This window comes from Neopsephotus bourkii, unplaced genomic scaffold (assembly GCF_033783945.1).
Source record: "Neopsephotus bourkii isolate Nb327-2 ecotype Australia unplaced genomic scaffold, CSIRO-AGI_Nbou_v1 NB_1085, whole genome shotgun sequence".
Lineage (NCBI taxonomy): Eukaryota > Metazoa > Chordata > Aves > Psittaciformes > Psittacidae > Neopsephotus > Neopsephotus bourkii.
Window position 1 is genome coordinate 414,949 of NW_026901573.1, and position 26,065 is coordinate 441,013.

Consider the following 26,065-nt stretch of genomic DNA (forward strand, 5'->3'; position numbering starts at 1 on the left):
AAAGAAAAGAAAGAGAAGATAGGAGTCAGGTCAGATCAGTCTCTGCATTGGAAAAATATTATTACTGGTGTTCCATTAGAATGTGCACTGGTGTCCTTGCTACTCAATGAAGTCCTAAACAATCTATAAAAAGATGACTGGACAATAAGATGACAAAGTTTGATGATGATACTAGGTCATAGTAGTAAAAATAACAGCTACTTGTGAAGAGCAGAAAACAAGCATGGGACTGAGTGACCAGACAATAAAACAGCAGCTGAAGTCTATTATAGAAAAAGGCAAAGTAATGCACATGGAAAAAAAATAATCTAACTTTACATGTAAATTGAGATCTCTGCACTTATCATTTCCACTCAGGAGACTGTGGAGTTATGACTCCATGGAAACAACCTCACTGCTCAGCAATGGTTTTAAAAAAAAAAAAAAGGAAAGAAAAAAGCAGATGTCTGACATTATTAGGAAAGGAATAGGAAACAAAATTGAGAACACCATGGTGCTGTATAAATAATGGTTTAGGCACATCTTGAAACACCGCATGTTTTTCTGTTCTATCTACATTTCAAAAAGAAATTTATAGACTTCAGAGAGGTTCAGAGTTTGTGGACAAAGGTGATCAAATGTACAAAAAGTCTTATTTGCAAAGAGTTGCTAAATAAAATAATAATAACCATATTCAGAACTGGCATGAAGAGATAGATTAGACTGATCCAAGAATCATTCAAGTTTGGGAGGAACCTCTGGTTTTGTCTATTCCAGCCTCCTGTTCAGAGCTCAATACTGAGTTCACAGTAATATGATTACAGCTTTATCCAGTTAAGTGTTGTTGGGAATCCTCCACAGATGGAGACTGAACTGCCTCTCTGTGCAACTTTCCAGTGCTAAGTGGTCTTCAATATAAAATGTTTTCTCTGTATCCAGTAAAAACCTCTACTCTTTCCATTGAAAGCCACTTGAACTGCCTTATCTTTATCAGTATCTTTAGTCTCCAAACTAAATTTTAAAATTGCACAGAATAGACCTTGAGTAAGATGCAGGACTAAGGTCTGAAACAGACAAAGGAGCAAGAGTCTGAATCGTGGAAATCTTGCTGACTTGCAGATTATGAAATTTCATGCGTATTCAAGGAAAGACTTGGCATAGCCATTCACAGAAGAGTAATTCACTGATGCTTACTAAGGAATGCTTGGGAGACACGATATTTGATTAAATGGACTCTTGTGCACACCTGACACAGCTATTCTTACATTAATGCTCTTTTAACAGTCTGTGGTTAGCACACACTGTCACTGATGAGAGCTGTAGATTCCAATTTTTCAGGTCAGTTTCTCTCATTAATTCTATGTAATGGTAGCCCATCTCTCTACCCAGAGCTGTTTACATAATGTATAACAACCATGGTTCTTCACAGTTTTAAATATCAGAATTCTACAGTTTACTTCTGATAAATTCAGCTACGCTGGCCATAGTCCTAAAGCTTCAGCTCTGCAAGTAAGGGAGGATTTGTCAAAATGCTTTCAAGGGTCATGATGCTATATATGCTATACAGGTAATGGTTCTGATAGGCAAGAAACCTCCTTCATGAGCTCTGGCTCCCATGTTGTTATGAAAGCTGAATATAGTACTCTTGAACACTAAGGATTAATGTTGATGCATTCCATGCTCCTAAAATCACTAAGTACCTCCACCAGTGCTCTTACTGACTATATGCAGCAGTGCATCGTTTATTTGGTATTAAACTTCTCCTGAGTATATTTTGCTGACTATTAAAAATTGTTACAAATATTCTGTCTCACTTTGCATCAGCTGACTCCAGTGTAGACATGAGTGTAAACTCTTGTATTTAATCCATGTGAATTGGAAGGGAGAGGACACAAAGATAAATCAAAAGAGAGCAAACCCCAAAATGGGAGACCATAAATCTCCATCTCAGAGAAATTATGAGTTTGCATGACTTGCTAAAAAGAAACAGACCTTGAAGTTGAGCTGCAAATTAAAATATTCTAATACCAAATGTCAAGAGCCAAACTATGAATGTACCATATCTGTTTTTATGAGGAATGCCATTAATAGTTATTTTCTTTCTGAAGACTTAATCAAATGTGAAAAATGAAGGAAGAAAATAGTACAGACACAAGCAAAGGCAAATCTGGAGGAGCATTTGTAGCTAGGGAGAAACCCAAATGTCCATGAATGATATGCAATTCCCACAGTGTTATATTTACTGAGTTGGCCATTGATATTTTGAATTTTAGGAACATAAAAAGCTACCTGAATTAATATTAAATTAAGAGGTGATTATCCTCCCAGTAATGTTTTATCAACTGAAAACAATTCTAAAAGTTGCTAGCCTAAGAGTTACTTCAAAGATGGGAATATTGTGTGGAAAAGGGATTGTCAAAGATGACAAGAAAGGAATAAAATTACTCAGGCCAGAGCCAAAAGCCATAAAGTGTGTGTATAACTTGTTTTGGTTTTTTGTTTGGTCAGTTCTTTTGAGGCAGGGGTATTTTTATTTTTATCCTGAGTGGTGGAAAAAAAGTTGAGTAACTCAGAAACATGAGAAATCTGCCAGAGGTAAAAGCACACTAGAAAATAAATCTCTTTCCCTGAAGAGAAAGATTTTATTACATTCCCCTGTTTTCACTTGATTGAAAGGTATGTCAAAAATTTCACTTCTGAAATAAGGAAGAACCACATCTTCTAATTTTACCAAAGATGTTGTTCAAATTACCTTGGAGTATTAGAGACAATAAAGTCTCAGAGCTCCACAAAATCTTCCATTGCATCAGTCATTGCATCATTTCAAGTCAAACACTACTGAAAGGAGTTGCCATGTATAACAAAATACAATTCCCAGCGAAGTAAATATGTATTAGAATTCAAGTCCAGATTTCCAAAGGTGGGTTACCAAATTTCATTATAAGCAGAACTGAATACCCTAAAACCAAGAAGTACACACATGTTTACTCCCCTCATAAACTGTATCCTTAATTTAAATTTATCGGATTAATAAGACATTTTATTTTTTTTAGAATGAAGACAATCTCACTTTTTTTTTCTAGTTTGAAGATATTCCCTCTCGAAACATCTAAAAGCCTGATAGTATTAGAAAAGCTGGACAGAATGATATAAAACCAAACATACTTTGCCAATGCAGTTTTTTCAACAGCATTTAAATTTGCTGGAAAAATTTAGTGTTCAAGTAAGCAAAAATATAACCCGATACCTTAATATCACGTATTTTCCTCTTTTTCCGCCTCCCAGTAGCTTCCTTAATGTGGAAAGAATCTATATCAGAAAGTAGACAGGAAGGAGAACACAGTGTTCTAACAGAGAAGCAAGGAGCAGCTTATGGACATTCATTATCTGAATGCAGGAATGTGACTTAAGTCAGGAACCTAGATTCTTCTATTCTGCAGAGAAAAAGGCATAATCACATCTTAGATACTCTGAATTGCCCTGGAGATTTCCTAGTCAGGAAATAAAACCAGCTCCCAATCTGGGTTTCTGAAGAGGGTTCTCTGGTATGACTGTCAATGACCCCCTTCCCATCCCCAGAATGGCTGTATCCCAAGCAACTCTGCTTTCATATCTGAAAATTCCACCTTCATTATTTCTTTATCTGTTCCTGGGAGCCAAAAGCAATACTCCATCATTTAGATAAATTATTTCAACAGAAATAGCAGCCAGGTTGTCAGGTTGTCAAACTAAACTATATTAAGAAACATATGAACTTCATATTCTTTGTGTCTGGAAGGCCTAACTGTCAATCCAGTAACAGAGCTACAAACTAGAAAAGACTTCTGAATTTTATCTTACTGTTAAGGATATATTAGTCTTGCTCCTTGATCAAATTAAGCTGTCTACCACCACTACAGCCATAGAATTCCTCTTGCAAAGTAATCAAAATCAATTGTTCCAGCTCACCTATTTGGAAGCCAGCCCTGAAACCTCAGTTATCTGACAGTCATCTTATAGTCCACCTAGATGTCTTGCTGGCTACTCCATTCTTTTTATTTTTGTACAAATACTTCCTCCATTTTAAGCAAGATCTTAGTCCTTTCTGGTTCCCAGACTTTATTTCTCCATTGCTACCACTTCTAATCTCTCCTTTTTTAAGAGGATTCAGCAGCATGACATCATATTAGTGGTCAACATCATACTTCTCCCAGTATGGATAAACCTTTCTCAAACTTAAGTAATTAAAAATGTGTACTATATTGCAGCTGGATGGCTTTCTACTATGCAAGGTGAAAGTACATATTTCACTAGTGGAAAATGTTTGCTTTATGAATTCTAGAATCCTATTTTTCTTTTTCAAAGGAACCTCAGACTGTGAAGTATAAGTCAATTTATGATCTACTAAGAGGCTGAAGTCTGTATTGTCTTCTGTACTTTGAAGTTGATAAGCCTTCAATTTGTGGCAGAAATACTTCTTATAAAGTCCCCTACGTGCATGACTTTTTATTTCAAGTTATTATGTTTCTTCCTATTTCAGCTAGTCCACAAGGCCACTAACATCTTCACAAGAGGCAATTGTAGTCTCATTTATTGATGATGCCTCATGACTTGAGACAAACCAAGTTAGCCAAACCAAAAAGGAAAACTTCATGTAACCCCTAACCAGCCTTACAGATACTGCAATAGAATTTGCTGGCTGTCCTTTGGATAATTCTTTGTCCAACTTGTAATTCTTAAACTGATAATTGCCTTCTCCACACTGACTAATCCACACATAGTGCGTCTGACCAGATTAAATCTCTAATATTTCCTCATCTAGAAAATGAATTAAGAAAGAATGATAGCAGCTTAGAGCACTCTATTACAAAGGATTGATGCATTTCAATATTATTTGCTTTTAAAATCAGTTTTTTCTTCTACTTTAAAGCAATGTTCTGTGAATTGTCAGAGACCATACTGCCCCCACCATAAATCACAGGAAGTCAGTAATAACCTTTTAAAAAGAGCAATAGCTCTTAAAGGACAAACTTTCACACACAACAAGCAAAACAATATTTAGAACAAAAACACTGGGCAGATCTATTTGGTAGACATGGCAAGGAAGTAGAATATGATGGGAAAGTATGGGTATAACCCTGCCTTTTCACAACACTTCAACATTTCTTAATATATTCTGTAGGAATTTTATTCTAAAAGAATGTGTGTATTCACTATTTAAATTATAGTTTTATAGGGTTTTTTTTTCTACTCAACAGTATTCCTCATAATTTAAAATTTTCTGATTCAGCTTTACCTTAAACTTTTCTAGCAATAAAACATTAATAAGCGCACATCTTCCTGATTCAGATGTTTTACGAGCTATACACAAAGTCCAGATTCAACTTACTTAAAAAATGTAAGTCTATGTCTTTTATGTTTTTCACATGGATGCCAGTACATCATAGCACTCTATAGTAGCATGCTACTACTATGTACTTTCTTATTTCAATATGTTTAGATGCAAGGTTAACTTGAAAATTTCTAGGCTTATCTCAAAGCCAAATATTTGTAATTACAGCTCCTTAGGAATTCAGTTCACCTTAAATTAGTAATATATGAATTCCACATGAACTCAGTTTCAATACTACTTTGTAGGGAGTTTTGTTATCTGTATATTTTTACAATTGTGCATGTCAACAACAGACAACTTCAACTCTGATATGAATAAACTGTGTCTGGAATATAATTTGCTTTCAAGTTGCAAAGTAAATTAACCAGTGACAATATGTATAATAAAGATATAGGCTGACTGGAGAACTTATTGAGAGCAGCCCTGAGGACAAGGACTTGGGTGTTGTTTGGTGACAAGAAGCTGACATAAACAGGGAGTGTGTGCTCGCAGCCCAGAAAACCAACCGTATCCTGGGCTGCATCAAAAGAAGCGTGACCAGCAGGACGAAGGAGGTGATCCTGCCCCTCTGCTCTCGTGAGACTCCACCTGGAGTACTGCATCCATCTCTGGGGCCTCCAAGACAAGAAGGACATGTACCTGTGGAAGTGAGTCCACAGGAGGTCACAAAGATGGTCAGAGGAGCATCAGATCCTCATACCTGAGCATGAAGACAAGCAGAGGGAGCTGGGCTTGTTCAGCCTTGAGAAAAGAATGCTCAGGGGACACCTTATAGCAGCTTCCAGTACCTAAAGGGCAGCTACAAGAAATCTGGAGAGGAACTTTTTACAAAAGTATGTAGGCATAGGACAAAGGGGAATGGTTTTAAACCATTTGCCCTCAGCAAGTTTGCCGATGACATCAAGCTGTGTGGTTCAGTTGATACACTGGAGGGAAGGAATGCCATACAGACGGACCTCGACACACTTGTGAGGTGGGCTGATGCCAGCCTCATGAAGTTTAACCATGACAATGCAAGGTCCTACACCTGGGTCAGAGCAATACCAGGCACAGCTACAGGCTGAGCAGAGAAGAGATTCAGAGCAGCCCTGAGGAGCAGGACTTGGGGGTGTTGGTTGACTTCAAGAGAGCAGACTTTGGTCTCTTCAGGAACCTACTTAGTAAGGTTCCATGGGATATAGCCGTAGAGGGCAGGGAGGCCCAAGACTGTTGCTTGATATTCAAGGATCACCTGCTACAAGCTCAGGAGTGTTGCATCCCAACTAGAATGAAGTGCAGCAGGAGGGGCAGGAGACCTCCTTGGATTGATAAGGAGCTGCTGAGGAAAATTCAAATGAAAAGAGGGGCTTATAAAAAGTGGAAGCAAGGACAGGCAGCCTGGGAAGAGTTCAGGGATGTTGTCTGGGGAGTTAGGGACCAGGTTAGGAAAGCTAAGGCCCAGTTAGAATTAAACTTGGCTAGGGATATTAAGGACAACAGGAAGGGATTCTACAGGTACATAGCAAATAAAAAACAGACTAGGGAGAACATAGGCCCCCTCAGGAAGCTCTCGGGAGAACTAGCTACACAGGATTTGGAGAAGGCTGAGGTTCTTAATGACTTTTTTGTCTTGATCTGGACTGGCAAAGGCTCTGACTGCACCACCCAAGTCTTGGAAGGCAGATGCAGGGACTGTGAGAATGAAGACCTTCTTGGTCCCACTGTAGGAGAGGAACTGCTTTGAGACCAGCTTAAAAATCTGAACATGCACAAGTCCATGGGACCTGATGAAATCCATCTGTGGGTCCTGAAGGAGCTGGTGGATGAAGTTGCTAAGCCACTAACCATCATATTGGAGAAATCATGGCAGTCAGGTGAAGTTCTTGATGACTGGAAAAAGGGAAATATACCCCCCTTTTTCAAGAAGAGGAAAATGGATGACCCAGGGAACTACAGACCAGTCAGTCTCACCTCTGTGCCTGGAAAAATCTTGGAGCAGATTCTCCTGGAAAGCATGCTAAGGCACATGAAAAACAACAAGGTGCTTGGTGTCAGCCAGCATGACTTCACTAAGGGGAAACACTGACTGTCCAATTTGGTGGCCTTCTGTGATGGGGCTGCAGAACTGATGGACAGCAGTAGAGCAGTTGATGTCATCTACCTGGACTGGTATTCGACACTGTCCCACACAACATTCTTGTCTCTAAATTGGAGAGACATCAATTTGATGGATAGACCACTCAGTGGATAAAGACCTGACTGGATGGCCACACACAAAGAGCTGTGGTCAATGGCACAATGTCCAGCTGGAGGCCAGTAACAAGTGGTGTCCCTCAGGAATCGGAGTTGGGACCGGTCTTGTTCAACATCTTTGTCGCTGACATGGACCGTGGGATTGAGTGCGCCCTAGCAAGTTTGCTGATGACACCAAGCTGTGTGGTTCGATTGATACACTGGAGGGAAGGAATGCCATCCAGAGGGACCTTGACACGCTTGTGAGGTGGGCTGATGCAAACCTCCCAAAGTTTAACCATGAGAAGTGCAAGGTCCTACACCTGGGTCAGAGCAATCTCAGGCACAGACACAGGTTGGGCAGATAAGAGATTCAGAGCAGCCCTGCAGAGGAGGACTTGGAGGTGCTGGTTGATGAGAAAATGAGTATGAGCCGACAGTGTGTGCTCGAAGCCCAGACAGCCAACTGTATCCTGGGCTGCATCAAAAGGAGAGTGACCAGCAGGTTGAAGGAGGTGATCCTGCCCCTCTACTCTGCTCTTGTGAGATCTCTCCTGGAGTATTGTGTGCAGTTCTGGTGTCCTCAACATAAAAAGGACGTAGAACTGTTGGAACAAGTCCAGAGGAGGGCCACGAGGATGATCAGGGAACTGGAGCACCTCCTGTATGAAGGTAGGCTGAGAAAGTTGGGATGTTCAGCCTGGAGAAGAGAAGGCTGCATGGAGACCTCATAGCAGCCTTCCAGTATCTGAAGGGGGCCTATAGGGATGCTGGGGAGGGACTCTTCATTAGAGACTGTAGTGATAGGACAAGGGGTAACGGGTTAAAACTTAAACAGGGGAAGTTTAGATTGGATATAAGGAGGAAATTCTTTCCTGTTAGGGTGGTGAGGCACTGGAATAGGTTGCCCAAGGAGATTGTGAATGCTCCATCCCTGGCAATGTTCAAGACCAGGCTGGCCGAGGCCTTGGGTGATATTGTTTTAGAGCGAGGTGTCCCTGTCCATGGCAGGGGGGTTGGAACTTGATGATCTTAAGGTCCTTTCCAACCCTAACTATTCTATGATTCTATGATTTCCAGATTATTTCACATTTATTTTACATATTTGAGTCTTAATGAAAAGAAGGAGGAAAGCTGGAATATGTAGTTTGCCACGTCACCATGAAAATAGGAAAGTTTTTCTCTACTTCCAATGTCCACATGAAGGAAATAATGAAACAAATAAAAGGAAAACACAGCTAAATATCAACAGTTTTCATTTGCATGACAGTTGAAGTGTCCTCCTGTGTCAGCATAAGAACTTGATTAATTTCAGACTGTGTTACCTGTCACCTTTAATTAAAGCTGGTCAGGCAGGGACAGTTGCAGCACGTGCTGAGTTTGGCAATGGCATATCATCAATTTATCCTAAAAAAGTGAATGACACAAAAACAAAATTCCAAATATCTTCCACAATAGATTCCGGGAAATACTTAAAAAAATACCCCAAGAAATGAAAAAATCGTTCTCAAGAAGACAGATTTGGGGTCATGCTGTTGCCACTATCATCCTAGATTATCCTTGTTTTTTAAAAAAAAAAATAAAATAAGACCTGAATTATGGGATCATAAATGCCCATTTTGTACATGTTTAAATTCAGTATCCTTTTGTTCCAAAGCACCAGAGTTTACTCTTAGCAAAACTTCCACAAGGTGTTTCCTTTCAAAAAATATCAAAATGGTTGATATAATTTGTCTTCCCCTAAAATAATCTGTATAAAGAATGGTGTTATGATGCTGAAAGATAAGCCTCTCCATTTAAATTGTGGGATCACTTCAAATCCTAGACATTCCCCTCTCTCCTTTCAATTCTATTATGCTATATATCTCACTGGTCACACACAGATCTTTGAACACAGAAGCATTAACGTTTCAAAAGTATAGGTGTCTATGCCTGCTATCTTGAAACTGTAACAGCATAAAAATAAGACTGTGACTGTAGCCATACATGCAGAGGTGCTTGCTGTTAAACTTTAACAGAATCTGAACACCTTGTGCCCACTTACAAAGTTTTCTGCAGCAATTAAAACACAAATTTGGTGCTTGAGCTCGGAGTCTCCTTGAGCAGAGAACGAGCGTAGAGGAACATATTTCTGGCACTACAGGGAGTGCTGTATATGCATAAGTGGATACAACTCATCATGTGGGCAGGAATATCTCTTAATCATGCTGTGTTTTCCTGAGAATCAGGCAATCAGAGAATCATAGAATGGTTTTGGTTAGAAAGGATTTTAAAGATTATCTAGTTCAAATCCCCCTGCCATGGGCAGGGACACCTTCCACAAGACAAGGTTGCTCAAGGCTATCTCCAACCAAGCATTGAACACTACCAGGGATGGAGAGCATTCAGAGCTTCCTTGGGCAACCCATTCCAGTGCATCACTACCCTCACAGTAAAGAACTTCTTCCTTATATCCAATCTAAACTTCCCCTGTTTAAGTTTTAACTCATTACCCCTTGTCCTATCACTACAGTCCCTAATGAAGAGTCCATCACCAGCATCTCTATAGGCCCCCCTCAGATACTGGAAGGCTGCTATGAGGTCTCCATGCAGCCTTCTCTTCTCCAGGCTGAACATCCCAACTTTCTCAGCCTACCTTCATACAGGAGGTGCTCCAGTTCCCTGATCATCCTCGTGGCCCTCCTCTGGGTTTGTTCCAACAGTTCCATGTCCTGTTCATGTCAAGGACACCACAACTGCACGCAATACTCCAAGGGAGGTTTCACAAGAGCAGAGTAGAGGGGCAGGATCACCTCCTTCAACCTGCTGGTCACACTTCTTTCAATGCAGCCCAGGATAAGGTTGGCTTTCTGGGCTGCAAGGGCACACTGAAGCCGGCTCATGTTCATTTCTCATTGACCAGCACCCCCAAGTCCTTCCCTGCAGGGCTGCTCTGAATCTATTCTCTGCCCAGCCTGTAGCTGTGCCTGGGATTGCTCTGACCCAGGTGTAGGACCTTGTGTTATGCATTGTTGAACTTCATGAAATTTGCATTGGCCAGCTTTCAAGTGTGTTGAGGCCCCTTTGTGGTGGCTTCCCTTTCCTCCAGCATGTCAGCCACACCAATTAACTGCTACCAATATAGTAAATAAAAGGACTTACAAGTGTAATCCATTTTATATCCATTGAAATGATACCATACAAAACCATCAGAAATTTATATTTTCTAGCTATTTTTAACTTGAAAACACGTTTAAAAAACCCTCAAGGTGCTGTGGAGAGGGGATGGGAGGGAGAGCTGGATTGTTAGCCATTTGCATGGATTTGAGAGTTAAAAATATACGAGATCTGGACACAAATTTGTAGCACCTTACTGTAGAGCTCAAGAAAAATTGCATTGTTCTCCATACAATCATTTCCTATATTGACAGAATTTTTAGCTATGGTGAAACTGGCACTCTACAAATTCAATCCCATAACTAAAAATATTGTTGTTTTCCAAACTTTAAGGCTTCTTTAGCAAAAGTATGGTGGCTTCCAGAAGTTAAACTCTTAGAAAATCTCATGCATCCATTTATGCAGTTAAAAATATTGAGGCAAGTTTCCGTGAAAACATTGCACATCAAGAGGAAAAACTCCACTGTTTTACTCCAGCAAATGAATGTTAACAAAGAACTTCAACTCCAGATGTCCCAAGCTTATATATTATTTTTTATTATGTAGTTATTTTCATATAATCATCTTTTTGTAGTTTATTTTATATTAATATTCCCACAAGTAACACCAACTTTAAAAACATTTTCCCCAATTTTCTGCTTATCAAATGCTATATTAAGGCATGGACCTTACCTTTACTGGCTCTGCTGAAGACACAGTTTCCTAGTTTCTGTTCTGGTATTTTGAAAAACTTTCTCTTTTTAATATTTCATGAATGAGAGAAATGGTTAGAAATACAGTTTGTTGAGTCTTTATTCTCCATGCTTCTGTTTACTAACTCAGCCAACAAATAAGTCTTTCATACACAATCCCTTATGCCAACACTGTAACTTCTGACCACCAGCTAAACATGCATCTTCAAACATTTCAACACTGCTACTGTCCAGTCCGTAATTTCAGAGTTTCACACACCCCTAATGAAGGGATGCTTACATAGTTATTTTTGTGTTGCCTTGGTGATGTCATGAATGCGCTCTTGTTTCTATAGCACCCAGAAAGGAATTCTTACATCAGAAGTAGATCTTGCTTTTTAATAATGCTAGATATTTGTGTTCACTGATGTATGGGGAAAAACACAAAAACATTGTTTGGCTGAGATTTATGCAAGCAAGTTTTTATTAGCTATTCCTCTGAGTTGTGACACCCAAACTTTCCCCCTTCATCCTAGCAAAGGCAAAAAGCACACTTCCTTCCCTTGATTGTTTCCTTTCTGAAAACCCTTTTGTAACATGGCTGTATATTTTAAAACACCAGAAAGACTGGGTGAAGGGGGTGGGGTGGTAGGAGTGAGTCATGGGCAGAAAAAGACAGAAAGGAGTGCTAATGCTTTAAGTAGTTGCTACTATCCTTGATGTACAGATTGGGTACACACCAACGTGTGTTAGCAAATTATTGTTCACCCTAGGATATTCAAGAATTGCTATAACAGCAGTCTTTCCTTTCCCCTACTCTAATCCTGTTCTTGAGAGAATATTGAGCACACTGAAACAACCCTAGCAACATCTGCAGCTTTCAGGTCTCCTTTAGGCTTTTCAGACTGAATAAGATTCAAAGAGTACTCGTGAGTAATCTTTGCTCATGAGTAATCTTTGCTCATTCTCCTCGGAATGCAACTGTTTTCTTTTTGGTCAAATCAATTGTACATCTTCTGTTTAATACAAGCAGGTAGCAACAATTAGAAAAAAGGTATTTTTGCTCTTCTAGAATGAAAAATCTGGATTTCTAAAACTTCACCAGTCCCATCAATGACACTGCATAGAGGTTTTCAAGATCACATAAAATCTACCTTCTTCTGTCACAAATTTCTCCCTGTAAAATGCCAACAGAGGTACCTTACCATACCCTTGACAAAAGCAATGAATCAATTTTAAACATTTTAACCTGCAGTTTACCAAAGCCTGAGGGCTTTCTGTTGCCAGACCTTCAAGGCATATTTTAAAGTCAATAGATACTTTCCCTGAGGGAGTTTTGTTTTTTTTTTTCTGAAGAAAGAATATCATTCAGCTCTGAGAAAGTAGTATTTCAGCTCTCTACCATATGATATGCATCTTACTGAACTATTAATTTTTTACTTTTTTTTTTTCCTTAGTGATACTGTGATGGATAAATTGTACCATATTTATTCTTTCCGTTTATACAACCCACCTAGTTTTCAACACTCTTGGAGCCAAAATAATGGTATCTCTCCCAGAGTCACTACATTTATTGCAGCTTCTCTATTACAGCTTTATTCATTGATTCAGGCTTAGAATAACACAGTGGAGTGTTTGGTTTTGTTAGGTTTTTTTTATTATTATTGTTACTTTGCATTTAACATTTAGAGGGATTTCTCATAGAGAAACACAATCAGAGGAGGTGTTAAAGCTAAACTAGAGCCACAAACAGAAACTGGAACAGTAAAAGGAATTGTTATGCACTAAAAAATGAGTAAGAACATATGGCTAACTGAAGGAAAAATGAACAGAAGACTAGTACTTGTGAACACTGAAGGAAAGGAGGGAAGGGAAGGTATGATTAAGCAAGAAATATCCAATAAATGTATTCCCTAATTTGCATCCCTTTATCTTGACTGTTCTGCTTACTGATGAAGTCCATTAAGCAGCAACTCATGTCATTACATGGTCAGCACAAGCTAAATAATTACCATATATTTAATTCTAACTAGATTTTCTAGGGGAAAAAATAGTCCTCAGTTTCTCTTTTCCACAGGCACACACCTTTCTACAGACATAAAATTCTATAGTTGAAGAAAAGAGGTGAAGATTTAAGACATACTCAACCATAGTTAGTTTCTTGTAATTGCAACAATCAAAACATGGCAGTTTGAATTCCCAGGGAATTATGCAAGTCACACTTCATTCACTATGCAACACATTGAGACTGATGAGTTCGTCATGACAATATATAAGCTTTAGAGGTTCCAGTGTCTACCTCTGCTTCTGAAAACTCATCTAATAGCATAGAACTGTGAATTATTTAATGTACCAAAACAGAAATGAAAAACAGTAGAGAACATTTGCAGTAGAAAATTAGAAAAAGGCAAGGATTTAACGTCTCCAAGATATCTTTTGCAAAAGATGTAGGTAACTGTTGAGAATTCCCATGTTATTAGCTACTGAAAAGGTGCAAGACAACAGTGATTGATTAACTAAACTTGGTACACAAAATAATTGAAATAAATTACAGAAAAGTGATTTTTAGTTTCTGTTCATCCACAGAAAAATCTCAAATTGCTGACTTGTAGCTGAGTAGATCACATCTGTCGTCTGTTACTTCAACTACTTTAATTAAATCTTTTTCCCAAAGTCTAGAGGAGAAGTACAAAGCAATCAAAAAAATAGCAGATGTTCGTAAAATAGCAACAGTTCTGATCAGGTGCCTGATTAAGGAAATATAAATGGTTAGCTGGGACTGCATCACTACACAAGCTACTGCACAACCAATGAGGCCAGAGTGCAGTTTGGAAAATATGAAGCAGCACTTTCAATACCAGTATATATGACATCTGTCATAACCATGTTCAGAAGTTGTCAAAGTGTTCCAATTATTTTTATATGTTCCTATTACCCAGAAAACTAGATAGTATTAAAAAAAACAAATCTTGCAATCTAGATAGTAACATAGTAACTTATGATTCTATCAAGAGAAAACATAAAAAGGAAATTCAGGACAGTTATTTTTAAATAATTTTATGACTTAAGATTTTATGTCTAAAGTGATTCCAAAAGGCACAAGATGGAAAAGGACTATAAGAGTAATTAAATGGATAAGTAATAGGTATCATTGTTATGTCTCCTTTACACCAGTTTAATTTTGCTTAAAGGTAGGTAAGATGCAGTACCATTTGAAGATATGAGAAAAAAAAATAAAATAGAAGTTTACATCAGATAACAGGTTTCTGATATTTACAGCTTGATGTTTTATGGCAGACAATAGTACCTCTAGTAAGTGAGGACCCTGCTAACCCTCATCACAGTACTGGTACACGTTTGATATAAAAATTTTCAGCCTTGCTACATCGAATTTAAAGGATTAAAAATATTATCTTTTGCCTGGAGGAGAATGTAATTTGAAGAAAAATAAGCAAACATTCAGAGTGTGGAAGGAAAGTGGTACAGTGTAGACACTAGAAGAAAACTGTAGCTGTCTTCACACCCCAGTTTTTGGTGGTATTGGTGTTTTAAATTGATTCGTTTGGTAAACAGGGAGAATTGCTAGGTAACAGGAGATGCCGGAATAGCCTGCAAAGATACTTGAATGGTCCAAATAGAGCTACAAATAACATCATGCTGGTTTTGTGAAGGTCACCTCCACAGACCCTGACTCAAGTCTTACCAGAAAACCACCCATTCTCTACAAACATTCATCACATGTATTTTCCAATGTAGTTCCCTTTTTTTGTTGTTTTTTTTTTTTCCTTTTGTAAAACAACACCTTCCAGGGACAAAGGAGCCGTCATTTCAAGAGATAAACACAGCAAACTTAATTTGCTCTATCAAGAGACAATCGTTAAGTACAAGTATTTGAACTGAGATGATTGCTTTATTTTGAAAACTGCATAGCAAAACCCTTGAGACTTCAGCCTTTGCTGTCTAGATGGTGCCATTCAGCTGGTTTCTTATGAAAAGACTAACAGCTCAAAATTGTTTCTAGAAGGGAGTTTTTATAGGTACCAAGAAAACTTCTAGGATTTTATTTCCTGAAGCAAAGCAACCAGAGTGGCCAGAGATGTTGATGCATGTAGATAGATAACAATTTTTTTCCTCACTGTCCATGTATAAAGTCTTCCCCTCCCACCATAGTTCATTTGCTCTTACATTATCATTCAGGGACTATTTTACTAAGCAATATCTGGGTCTCAGCGTGTGTCATGTAATGTAGATATAGATCCCTGCTGGGAAATCAATGATATGCAATGTTCTGCCCCAGAAAGAGTTAGAAGTTGTCTATTAAGTGACATTATTTATAAAGCACATACAGTGAGAAGAATGTAGACAAGAGACTGATAGCCTTTGCCTGCATTTCAGACTTCGTTAGTAGAAAACTCAATAATTTATTTACCTAATGGGGATATTGGGCAGTATTGCCTCCAAGTATTTTTCAACAGTACACCTATGTTTTGAAGTCAGTTTTCTCAAGACTGTAATCCAAAATCTATCAGAAGAAACACAGCATATACACTTGCCCTGGGTTCAGCTGTAGCAGTCATTTTTCTCCTTCCTAGTAGCTGGTACAGTCCTATGGTTTTGACTTTAGTCTGAGAAGACTGATAACACCAATGTTTTTATTTGTTGATAAGTAATGTTTACTCCTATCAAGGACATTTCAGTCTCATACTCTGCCAGTGAGGGGGGGCACAGGAAGCCAGGATGATGCAGAGGCAGGACACCTGAGCCAAACCAGCCAAAGGAGTATTCCATACCATGGAACATCATGATCAATATATAAACTGGGGGCAGTCACGTGGAAGGGCAGATCACTGCTCCGGTCGGGCTGGGTATCGGTCGGTGGGTAGTGAGCAGTTGTGTTCTCTCCTCTTGTTATTTCCCTTATCATTATTATTATTGGTGGTAGCAACAGTTTTGCGTTATGCCTTAGTTACTGGACTGTTCTTATTTCAACCTGTGGGAGTCAATTATTTCGAATCTCCTCCCAATCCCTCTGGGAGCAGGGGAAAAAGGGGAGAGAGTGAGCGAATGACTGCATGGTTCTGAGTTATTGGCTGGGCTTAAACTATGACAGCACTGAAAAAAGAAAAATCCCTGCCTCATTCAATATTTGATGAGTTTCTGAATCCCTTAACCAGAAATACTGGGTATTGTAGTTCATTTCTAAAAATCATGTTGCAATCAGTTGTAGTTTGTATTTATTTAAGAGCATGCAGATTACCTAGGTGTCACTTTGATATTGCTGCATGGACTTTTTCAGATGAGCCTTATATTATTATTGTTGTTGTTGTTTTTAATATTATTATTATCATTATTATATTTTATCTCAAAATGTCCTGATTAGGATGATGTTATACAGAAATTGGCTCAGTTTACACATAACAGATGAATTAATTTGGACATTATATAATTGCATTTATTACCTTTCTGGGTCTTACATAGGAAAAGAAATACAAGTAATGGAAGTGCTGTATAGAAGGGGAAACTGCAAAATTTTCTCCCCTCTGAGCTCTCTCTGTAGGGGGACATGGAACAAACACATCATAGGGTCTCATTTGGTCTTCTGGGAATCATATTCAAGATCTACCTCCAAGCATCAGCTGTAACCAACCCAAAACTTGCATCAAAACATTTGGAAACAGGTTTGCCTCCAAGACTGACTTTGAAAATCAAAACATTTACATGAACCAGACCCAGGTCTGAAAGAAGATACCAGCTTTTTACAGCATCTTTTGCTGCACATGCTTAGCTAACCCTACTGCTGCTTGTCTCTTTCTGTTAACTGTGTGCTCAAACTATATTGAAGAGCTAGCAAAAGACATGTTCTTTGAAACCTTTGAAAAGTTTGAAAGTTCTTTGAAAGACTCTTTTTCATTGAGATCAAAAATTAGAGAATGATATTTGCAAGTGCTTTAAAATCCACAGGTAGATAGGTTTAACTCTACAGAGTTATTACTGAGTAAATTAGTATTAATTCAATACAGATAAGATACAAATATCTCAGAAACCAATTTAGTAAGTATAATCATTAAAGGAACTTAATAAAAAGCAGAGCTTCCAACTTTCTCAGCCTCTCAAACCAGGTAGGCTGGAAAAGACCTTTAAGGTCATCAAGTCCAACCATTAACCCAAAACTGCCAAGACCACCACTAAACTGTATCACTAAAAGGGTTCATCTACATAGTTTTTTAACACTTCCAGGGATGGCGATTCTACCACTGCCCAGGGCAGCCTGTTCCAATGCCTGACCACCCTCTCTGGGAAGATTTTTTTTCCTAATATTCAGTCTAAACCTACCCTGGTGCAGCTTGAGGCTGTTACTTCTTGTCCTATCACCTGTTACTTGGGAGAAGAGACTGAACCCCACCTCGCTACATTCGCTGCGGTAGTAAATGATTACAAATGTGATAGCAAACAATGAAAACAAGAGGTCTGGAGCTGGTTTCAGAGAACAAGAGCTGGTTTGGGGAAATCAGTAAGCAGTAAAACACAGAAATAGGTGCAATTCTGATACAAAGAACTGAGACCTCTCAGTGTTACCCATGAAACAGGGCCTGGACAATCTATTGCGCATCTTCAAAGACAGCCTAAATTCTAGTATTAGTTGGAAAGATTCAGAAGAATAAAAATAATCAGCATTGCTTGGAAAATGGATACAGCCCTTCACGCAGACGGTTATCACTGGAGCTAGGAAGAACTGGGACAGAGGCTACCAGTGACACAAATGTGCAAGAACTCCAAAGAGACAGCTACATTGCAAGGATCTGTTAGTATAGCTGAGCTCTAAAATTCTCTGACAGTCACATTCAAATCATTAACAGATTTTTTCTGCTGATGTAAACTAAATAAATGTTATGGGTCCGCAGATTATTTTTTAAATCTACATAATTGTGGATGGCGTTTGAGTGACAGTTTAGGCTTATTATGTCTGTTAGCGTATAGATGCGAGTGTCTTCATGTTCCAAAATGGTGAAGTCATAGGTCAAAACTTTGAAGTATTGCCAAGCCTGAGATGAGGAGGTAAGACTTGTTTAAAAAAGGCTGGAACTTTGTTAAGAAAGTAGGTAGGAGCTGAACCAGGAAATGAGTCATAAAAAAAAGAGAGAATGATGATAAAAGCATGTGCATTTATGTCAGAAATATCAGAGGCAGAAGGAATAAAAGCATGGAGAACAGATTTTGAAATCTGATCAGAATAGTCTTGCTGCAAATAATAGTTGGAACATCCATGAGAGACTGGAGAGGGTGGAAGACAGAAAAGAAGAAATTCAGAATGAGTGGGAGTAAAGAAACACATCTGTAATTGCACTGTCAGGAATACACAAGCATCTTCCTGCTATAGAACCTTTTATTTCTCTCCAAATGATAAGCCCACAATTAAAAGTGGATTGACAAATGTACTCATGTGAATACAGTATATTAATCTAAAATAATAAATAGTAATTGGCTGTTATTAATTTATTAGGGGGTCAAATCCAGCAATTCTTTCTCAGACTGGACTCTCTCCATAGATATAAATTACTACATGTCTGTAGAGGCAATGTTAGAAAACATGCAGAAAGGGTTAAAGTTGCTCCAGGCATTACTTACTCTCTCTTCAAACGTCGCCTGTGCATCAGATGCTGCTTTGCTGAAGAGAACTTGCTGCTTAAAATGTCTGCCAAGCAACCACAGTAACTGACATTAAGGGAAATGTAGCACCACTGAATGGGTATCAATTTGACTTTTAGCAGTGTCTCACCTTCGTCTTTTTTATTCCTTGTTTCATTTACAAAAGCTGTATTACAGATGGAGGGGTGGAAGAAGGCAAAGAATACATAATGTAATTGTTTCCCATTGATAAAGAATGGTTAGTCCAATCAATCTCCCTCTAAGTATCCTTCTATCAGCTAATAAATGGACCTAGCCATTGGCAGTGCGAGAAAAATCAATTTATCTGGAAGTAATGGAAACTTATTATGAAAAATGCTCCTGGAACACTGTGAGCTTCCCCTGTTTATGTTGACAAAATGACAAATTCTAATTACTTAGAATTATTGACCTAAAGCAAGGATTGCTGTCTGGCAGGATGGCACTGTGACAGAAAAGGGCCTAGAACTGAACCTATTTGCGATTCCTTCACACTCTCTGTGGAGACTTACGTCACTGTACTTTTTGGTGTAGAGTATCTTATCCTGTTGCTGAGCAGCTATTCTAGCTGGTGAGCAGAGAGGTGTACTAGATTTGGCTGGTTTAGGCAGGATGACATTTCCTCTCTCTGACCATTTGCTTACAGGAGGAGTGGCACAGAGGAACCCCTGGCTCTTGTTATCTCTGTAAGTCATAATCTAAGCAGCAATAAGCATAGGAATAAAGGAAGTCTTTAACTTCCTCACTCCCTGACATCATAAGTAAAGGTTATGACAATCTAACTGTGAGTACTTTGGATGAAAACAGCTCGGTGAGTACGCTATTTGCAAACAGCTCTCTGCATTTCTTTGATCATCTCTATGGGTGCTCTGTGTTTGCTTTGCATTTCATTTGCATGAGTTCCACCCCACCTCCCCACCCCCCTGCAATTTCTGCATGCAGCTAAGCTCTCAGAAGCTTTGCTGCAATCTGAGTATTCCCTTTTGAGGTCCTCATTCATTTGATCCCATCAGTAGTCACAACCTTGCTTTTAAAATTTTGATCAGAGAATGAGACAGCCATTTTGTCTCCTACAAGGGATCTGTAGTTTATCCAGAAGTTACAGCTGTTGGAAATACACATTATATATATGTTTATGATTCAAAACAGTCTCACACTTCTAGACTTTTACAGATATTCTTAAGTTAAAAGGCTGACTAAACACTGTTAAAGCTCTAATTTTGTTTTCTGTCCCCCGCTCTGTTTTTTGTTGTTGTTGTTGAAGCTGTTGAAATTCCACAGTTCAAGCAGGCCCAGTTGCTAAACATATCCTCTTGGTTGGTTCATTTTCTTCCAATATAGCTACTTTCTGATTTCACAAGAGTTGACTCACTTCTGACACAATGTTCCAAGATGAACACCCACACAGTGTAGCATTCAGACTTTCTTCTTTTCTCCACATATACTAGCACCCTCATCACCCGAAAGTAGAAAGAATCTCAATTCCTCTAACTGACCAAATATGTGTCCAGTATATTGCTACAGAAAGCAGTTATTATAATACTCTATTGAAAACTTTACTATTTATGGTGTATTAATCATCAGTAAAGCTCTGTTAGTTTAACTGAAGATAGGGCAAAATTTTGATTTTAAAAATACCAATTAATAATGTATTCCATCATGCTTTTTGATTAAGAACAGATTATGTTGAAATTTGTGAAGCTGTGTGTAGAAATACATTAGCTTGTTAGTCCAGTTACAAGGACAATATGAAGCTCTTTTAAAACACAAAAAAATACAGTTCAGTGTTTTATTTTGAAAATATTCATAAAGTCTTCTTCCACAGCTGATCAGCACTAACTAAAATCCCTGTCCTATACTAGAAGTAATTTTGTAAGGGGAGGGGAAAAACCAAATTAGATAGAGGGAAGGTGGGAAAGAACAACATTTAGCTGTATTTTCAGGAGTACCAGATGGTAAGTCATGGAAGTTGAAGCAATAAAACACCTAGAATATTCTAAGCAGTTCAAGACACCCAAAAAAACCCAAGACATTTCAGGAAAGGAGGAATTTATTTATGAGGAAACTGTAAAAGAAAGAAAAAGCTACCTAAGAAAAGGAACAAGACAAATAGTACACATAGACTGAAAGGACATAAATACAGACGTCCTCACTGATGTCTTGCTGTGAGCAAGAGTGAAAGAAAGAGCTGACTACTATGCAAACTCTGATTACAAAACACAGTTATATGCAACTCCATGGATTATCAACAGAAGAATGAATAGCAATACTGTGCAAACCAGCTAGGGAGAAGGCAAAGCACTAGCAGGATTATATATATTGTGCTGTCTGAGGACATAAGTTTATTTTACATATTGTATTGTCAGAAAAAAAATGGCAATTTTAACATCTTTTCTATGTGCAGTTTCTACTATTCTACACAGCAAAATTAAGCTTCAGCTAGGTCATGATGCACAATTAGTTCTGCATTCAGTGAGAAATCCAAAATGTTCACATGCATCTGCAGATTCAATTTCTATATTAGATAAATTACACTCAGTAGCATATGAAAACACTCAACCAAGGTTGCCATACTTCCTAGAAACTTACAAACCTTCTCGAAAGCTATGTGAGAACATCCCACAAAATAAACATAAAAGACATATTCCATTTTTATTTTTAAGATTATTCAGTTCACTGATGTCTTTTACTTGATCATTAGGTGGTCTTCTGGTTAAATAACTTGTCTGGCAGATCATGGATAATTTTGGCAATCCAAATTCTAATTAACAGGCATGTAGGAAGATAGAAGATTTGATGTCACCACCATCATGTGATATGAAATCTTTGGTTGTACTCAAAATGTGCAATTTCTCCAAAGTCACTTTTGTTTATATGGTGCCACTATTCCACTGCAAGCAGTAGTCATCAACTTATTTAAACAGCATACTACCACATGGCTTAAAATAATTTCTTAAATATTAAATATTTTTCAATTTAAATATAAGAAACACACAGTAGGAATTTTTTTATGCACCTCATTTAAATAAAAATAGCTGCAGGTGGTTATGATTAAGTTCAGACAGAAATTTGTACAATGATTTAACACTAAAAATAATGACTTTTATTTGTAGGTTAGAAATTCTCATTCTGGACTGAAATGTTCAGTATGTTTATTTAACTTTTAAAACTTAATTTCACAAAACATATACTAGGATATTTGTACTAAAATACGAAGATCCTTAGAATTAATAAAGATTAACATAAAAAAACAGTTAAATTAAAAAAATGTTTCCCCCTAATTTGACCAAATTTCATTAGATCAGCTAACATTGATATTTTATGCTTTTCAGTCTTTTAAAAATGTTATGGGGAGTCTCACACTTCACCTAATGCTCAGGAAGTCAGACAACATCAACAGTGAAGATTTATTAAGCACTCTAAATATCTATCTTCATTTTATTGAGATATATCGGCTGCTTTATTTGATTCACATGTCAAACCATGGCATCATGATGAATTTAGCTTACTTCTGTCACTTTTCCCCTATGGCTGTACATACATATTCTGATATCATGTACAGTAAAATAATAGGATAGAAAAAGTTATCTACATAGAGATTAATTTATTTTATTTTTAGGAAATTTTTAAGAATAAGCCAAGAAGAGCAATGCCAATATCCAGGGGCTCAAGCAGATAGAGCCTGCCAGATTCAGGAAGCTCTACATCAGGGCTGATCAGAGATGTCTCCCTTCCCACACTTGAGAGAACAGGGAGAAACTTGAGTAATTCTGGATGAAGTTGACTAAGCTCATCTTCCTGGTCCAACAACCAACCCCACTGGATTAGAAGATGTAGGCAGCAAAGGCAAGAAGGAAGCAGACACACCAAGGCATTAATGGCAACAACGCAGAGACAGCCTTTCTGGTATCATTGCAGGAGAAGGTGGAAGATGCTCATGGGAGGATAAAAAGTCTGGATCCAGAGTGATGTGGAATATTTCTCAAGTGAATTCTGCTTACATATAAGGTAGTATTCCCCTCAGAAAAAAAATAACGTAACTGTATTCTTTGTCTTTGTAGATGCAGTGTCCCTGTACATGCACACTAGAACTTTCCTATCGCCACTTTTCAAAGCACTTAAGTAAAGTGTCCTTGTCCATTAGGAGAAAGGGCAGATCCAACAGCTTAAATATAATAGTAGCATAATAGAAAGGAGCATTTAGTGTTGTCTGTGCCTGAAAGGCAGTCGTTGTCATATAATACAAGACATTCAGCACCTGAAACCTCTCTGTTTCAGTAGTACTCTTGGATACTGGGAGACATGCGTACGCATATGGGACAAAAGAACACCACAAAAGCCAGAAACTAAACAAAATTAAGTCTTATTCAAATCTATGAATATATGATCAGCATATTTGACCACTGATCTCATGGAAAATTGCACAGTCAACAATGTGTTGTCAAATTGAGTGGAGTACAATTTGTGATACCTCAGTGCAGGGGCATATATTTATGACTGAGTACGTTACAGATAATATGTATCTCACATTGCAGTGAATGTTTAAGAAATCAATTTTAATATCTCTGTATAAAAGACACTGAGAAAAGTCTCAAATACAAAAAAACTATCCCAAAACATGCAAACATGCTCCTGTTAAATAATGTTATCTCTGTATGTGTAAGTCACACATACATATTTACTTAGGCTGTAAGTACAAGAATGGGGTATAACTAACAAAGATTTTTATCACAACTACTGTTATACTCAGAAAGTGGTATTTGGAAGACTAACAACACATAAGTAGTATCGAAGAATACTGATAATGAAATACAAGCAAGAAAGAGCAAATTTTCTACTCACACTTTTGCTCTTCCCATGTGCACTACAGGCATTCTTGCTCATGGTGACTGTGACTAAATCAGAAGTGGTTTGTAAGTTTCAAAGGAGAGGTTTTATTCCTTGACCATCTGAATGCCAGACGTAATCCTGAAAGAAAATTAATCTTGTTAGCATCAAGGTCTTTGCAGGTTGTACAACATCCAGGATTAAGCCACCACTTCAGTGTATAAAAGCTGCAAATATTCTTAAGATCCAGTAGAGCATATGTTTTATGTAGCAGTAACTCATAACACATACAGTTAACCTGAACCATACAATAAGCATGTGCATGAACAGTTCATGCTTTCCCATCAGTAACAAATGCATGCCAACCCAAACAATTACAGAAGGTTACAGACTTCTGAAGCAGGGCTTTTTGCCACAGTTATTTAACTAGATATTGGCAGTATTGTTTGTAATAATGAAATAGGGCTTACTGGGTATTTTTATTTTTGCAGTTGCTCAGTCTGAAACGATCTGTTAAATTGTATACTATTCAGACTGGCAGACTATATGCTGAATTTAAGGGAAGAAGGTAAACTAGAATAATTTTAAAATCCAGGTGCCTAAGGATATCTAAACCAGCAGTTGGGAATTTTTATATAGCTGTCAGAATCTGACAAATTGGTCTTTGTATTATAGCAATACAAAGCAAATAATACTAAGCAAAATACTAATATAAAAATACTAAGCAAAAGCTTCAGCAATTGATGATGGCATGGCATAGCAGCTTTGAAAATCAGCATTCATCAGCCTCTGGGTAAGTGCACAGCAGTAATCATGGAAGAGTAGAGTTAAAGGGAAATTCATATTCTACAGCATCAAACAGCTGAAAGATTTAAGTTCTCATTTGAGCCAGTTACATTTCTGCACACATTTTTTTCCTTAGCTCTATCTGTCAAAGAAAAGGTGAAGTGCAGTTGCTGAACAACAGAGCTGTTCTGGTAAAAATTCCTAATATAGTATCAATCATACCATCAAGATAAAAGGTAAGCAATCCCAGGCACAGCTACAGGTTGGGCAAAGAAGAGATTCAGAGCAGCCCTGCAGGGAAGGACTTGGGGGTGCTAGTCGATGAGAAAATGAACATGAGCCGGCAGTGTGCGCTTGCAGCCCAGACAGCCAACTGTATCCTGGGCTGCATCAAAAGGAGAGTGACCAGCAGGTTGAAGGAGGTGATCCTGCCCCTCTACTCTGCTCTTGTGAGACCTCACCTGGAGTGTTGCGTGCAGTTGTGGTGTCCTTGACATAAACAGGACATGGAACTGTTGGAACAAGTCCAGAGGAGGGCCACGAGGATGATCAGGGAACTGGAGAACCTCCTCTATGAAGACAGGCTGAAAAGTTGGGGCTGTTCAGCCTGGAGAAGAGAAGGCTGCATGGAGACCTCATAGCAGCCTTTCTGTATCTGAAGGGGCCCTGTAAGGATGCTGGGAAGGGACTGTTCATTAGGGACTGTAGTGATAGGACAAGGTGTAATAGGTTAAAACTTAAACAGGGGAAGTTTAGATTGGATATAAGGAGGAAATTCTTTCCTGTTAGGGTGGTGAGGCACTGGAATAGGTTGGCCAAGGAGGTTGTGAATGCTCCATCCCTGGCAGTGTTCAAGTTCTGGTTGGACAGAGTCTTGGGTGACATGGTTTAGTGTGAGGTGTCCCTGCCCATGGCAGGGGGGTTGGAACTTGATGATCTCAAGGTCCTTTCCAACCCTAATTATTCTATAATTCTATGATTCTATTCTATGATTCTAAGGCATATTTCCCTCATGGGCAGACACATCACTGATGCAGCTTGTATGGGTACAAGAAATATTTTCCACAGTTAGATATCATCCACACTAGCATAGTTTTGGTAGCATAACATACTGTTTTAAAACGATCAAGTTTTTGAGAATCTCCAAATCCCACCTCTGCAAACAGAAAATGAATTCTTAAATCTCAGTATGATACTAAGAGCAAATTATATTCAAAGGTAGAGACATGACTATGTGTAGTTTCCTGCCTCCACTAGACAATATCATGACCTGGGACAGATCTAAAAACCTAGTTTTCCTTCTTAAGAAACGCACTTATCTTCATGCATGAGCAAGTCTTCAGCATGCTACTTGATCTTTTGTTCTGTTTTCCAAAACTCTGCCACTATCTTCATGTAA

General features: G+C 38.2%; 1 protein-coding gene across 1 annotated transcript in view; it reads right to left on the bottom strand.

Annotated features, from left to right (window-relative positions):
* Positions 1–26,065, bottom strand: part of LOC133217039 (cAMP-specific 3',5'-cyclic phosphodiesterase 4D-like) — a 95,827-nt gene that overhangs the window by 62,622 nt on the left and 7,140 nt on the right. The window contains exon 2 of the mRNA XM_061362158.1: positions 23,896–24,021. Within this exon, the coding sequence (XP_061218142.1) occupies positions 23,896–23,937 (42 nt within the window). The 5' untranslated portion in view covers positions 23,938–24,021. The remainder of the gene's footprint in view (positions 1–23,895; positions 24,022–26,065) is intronic.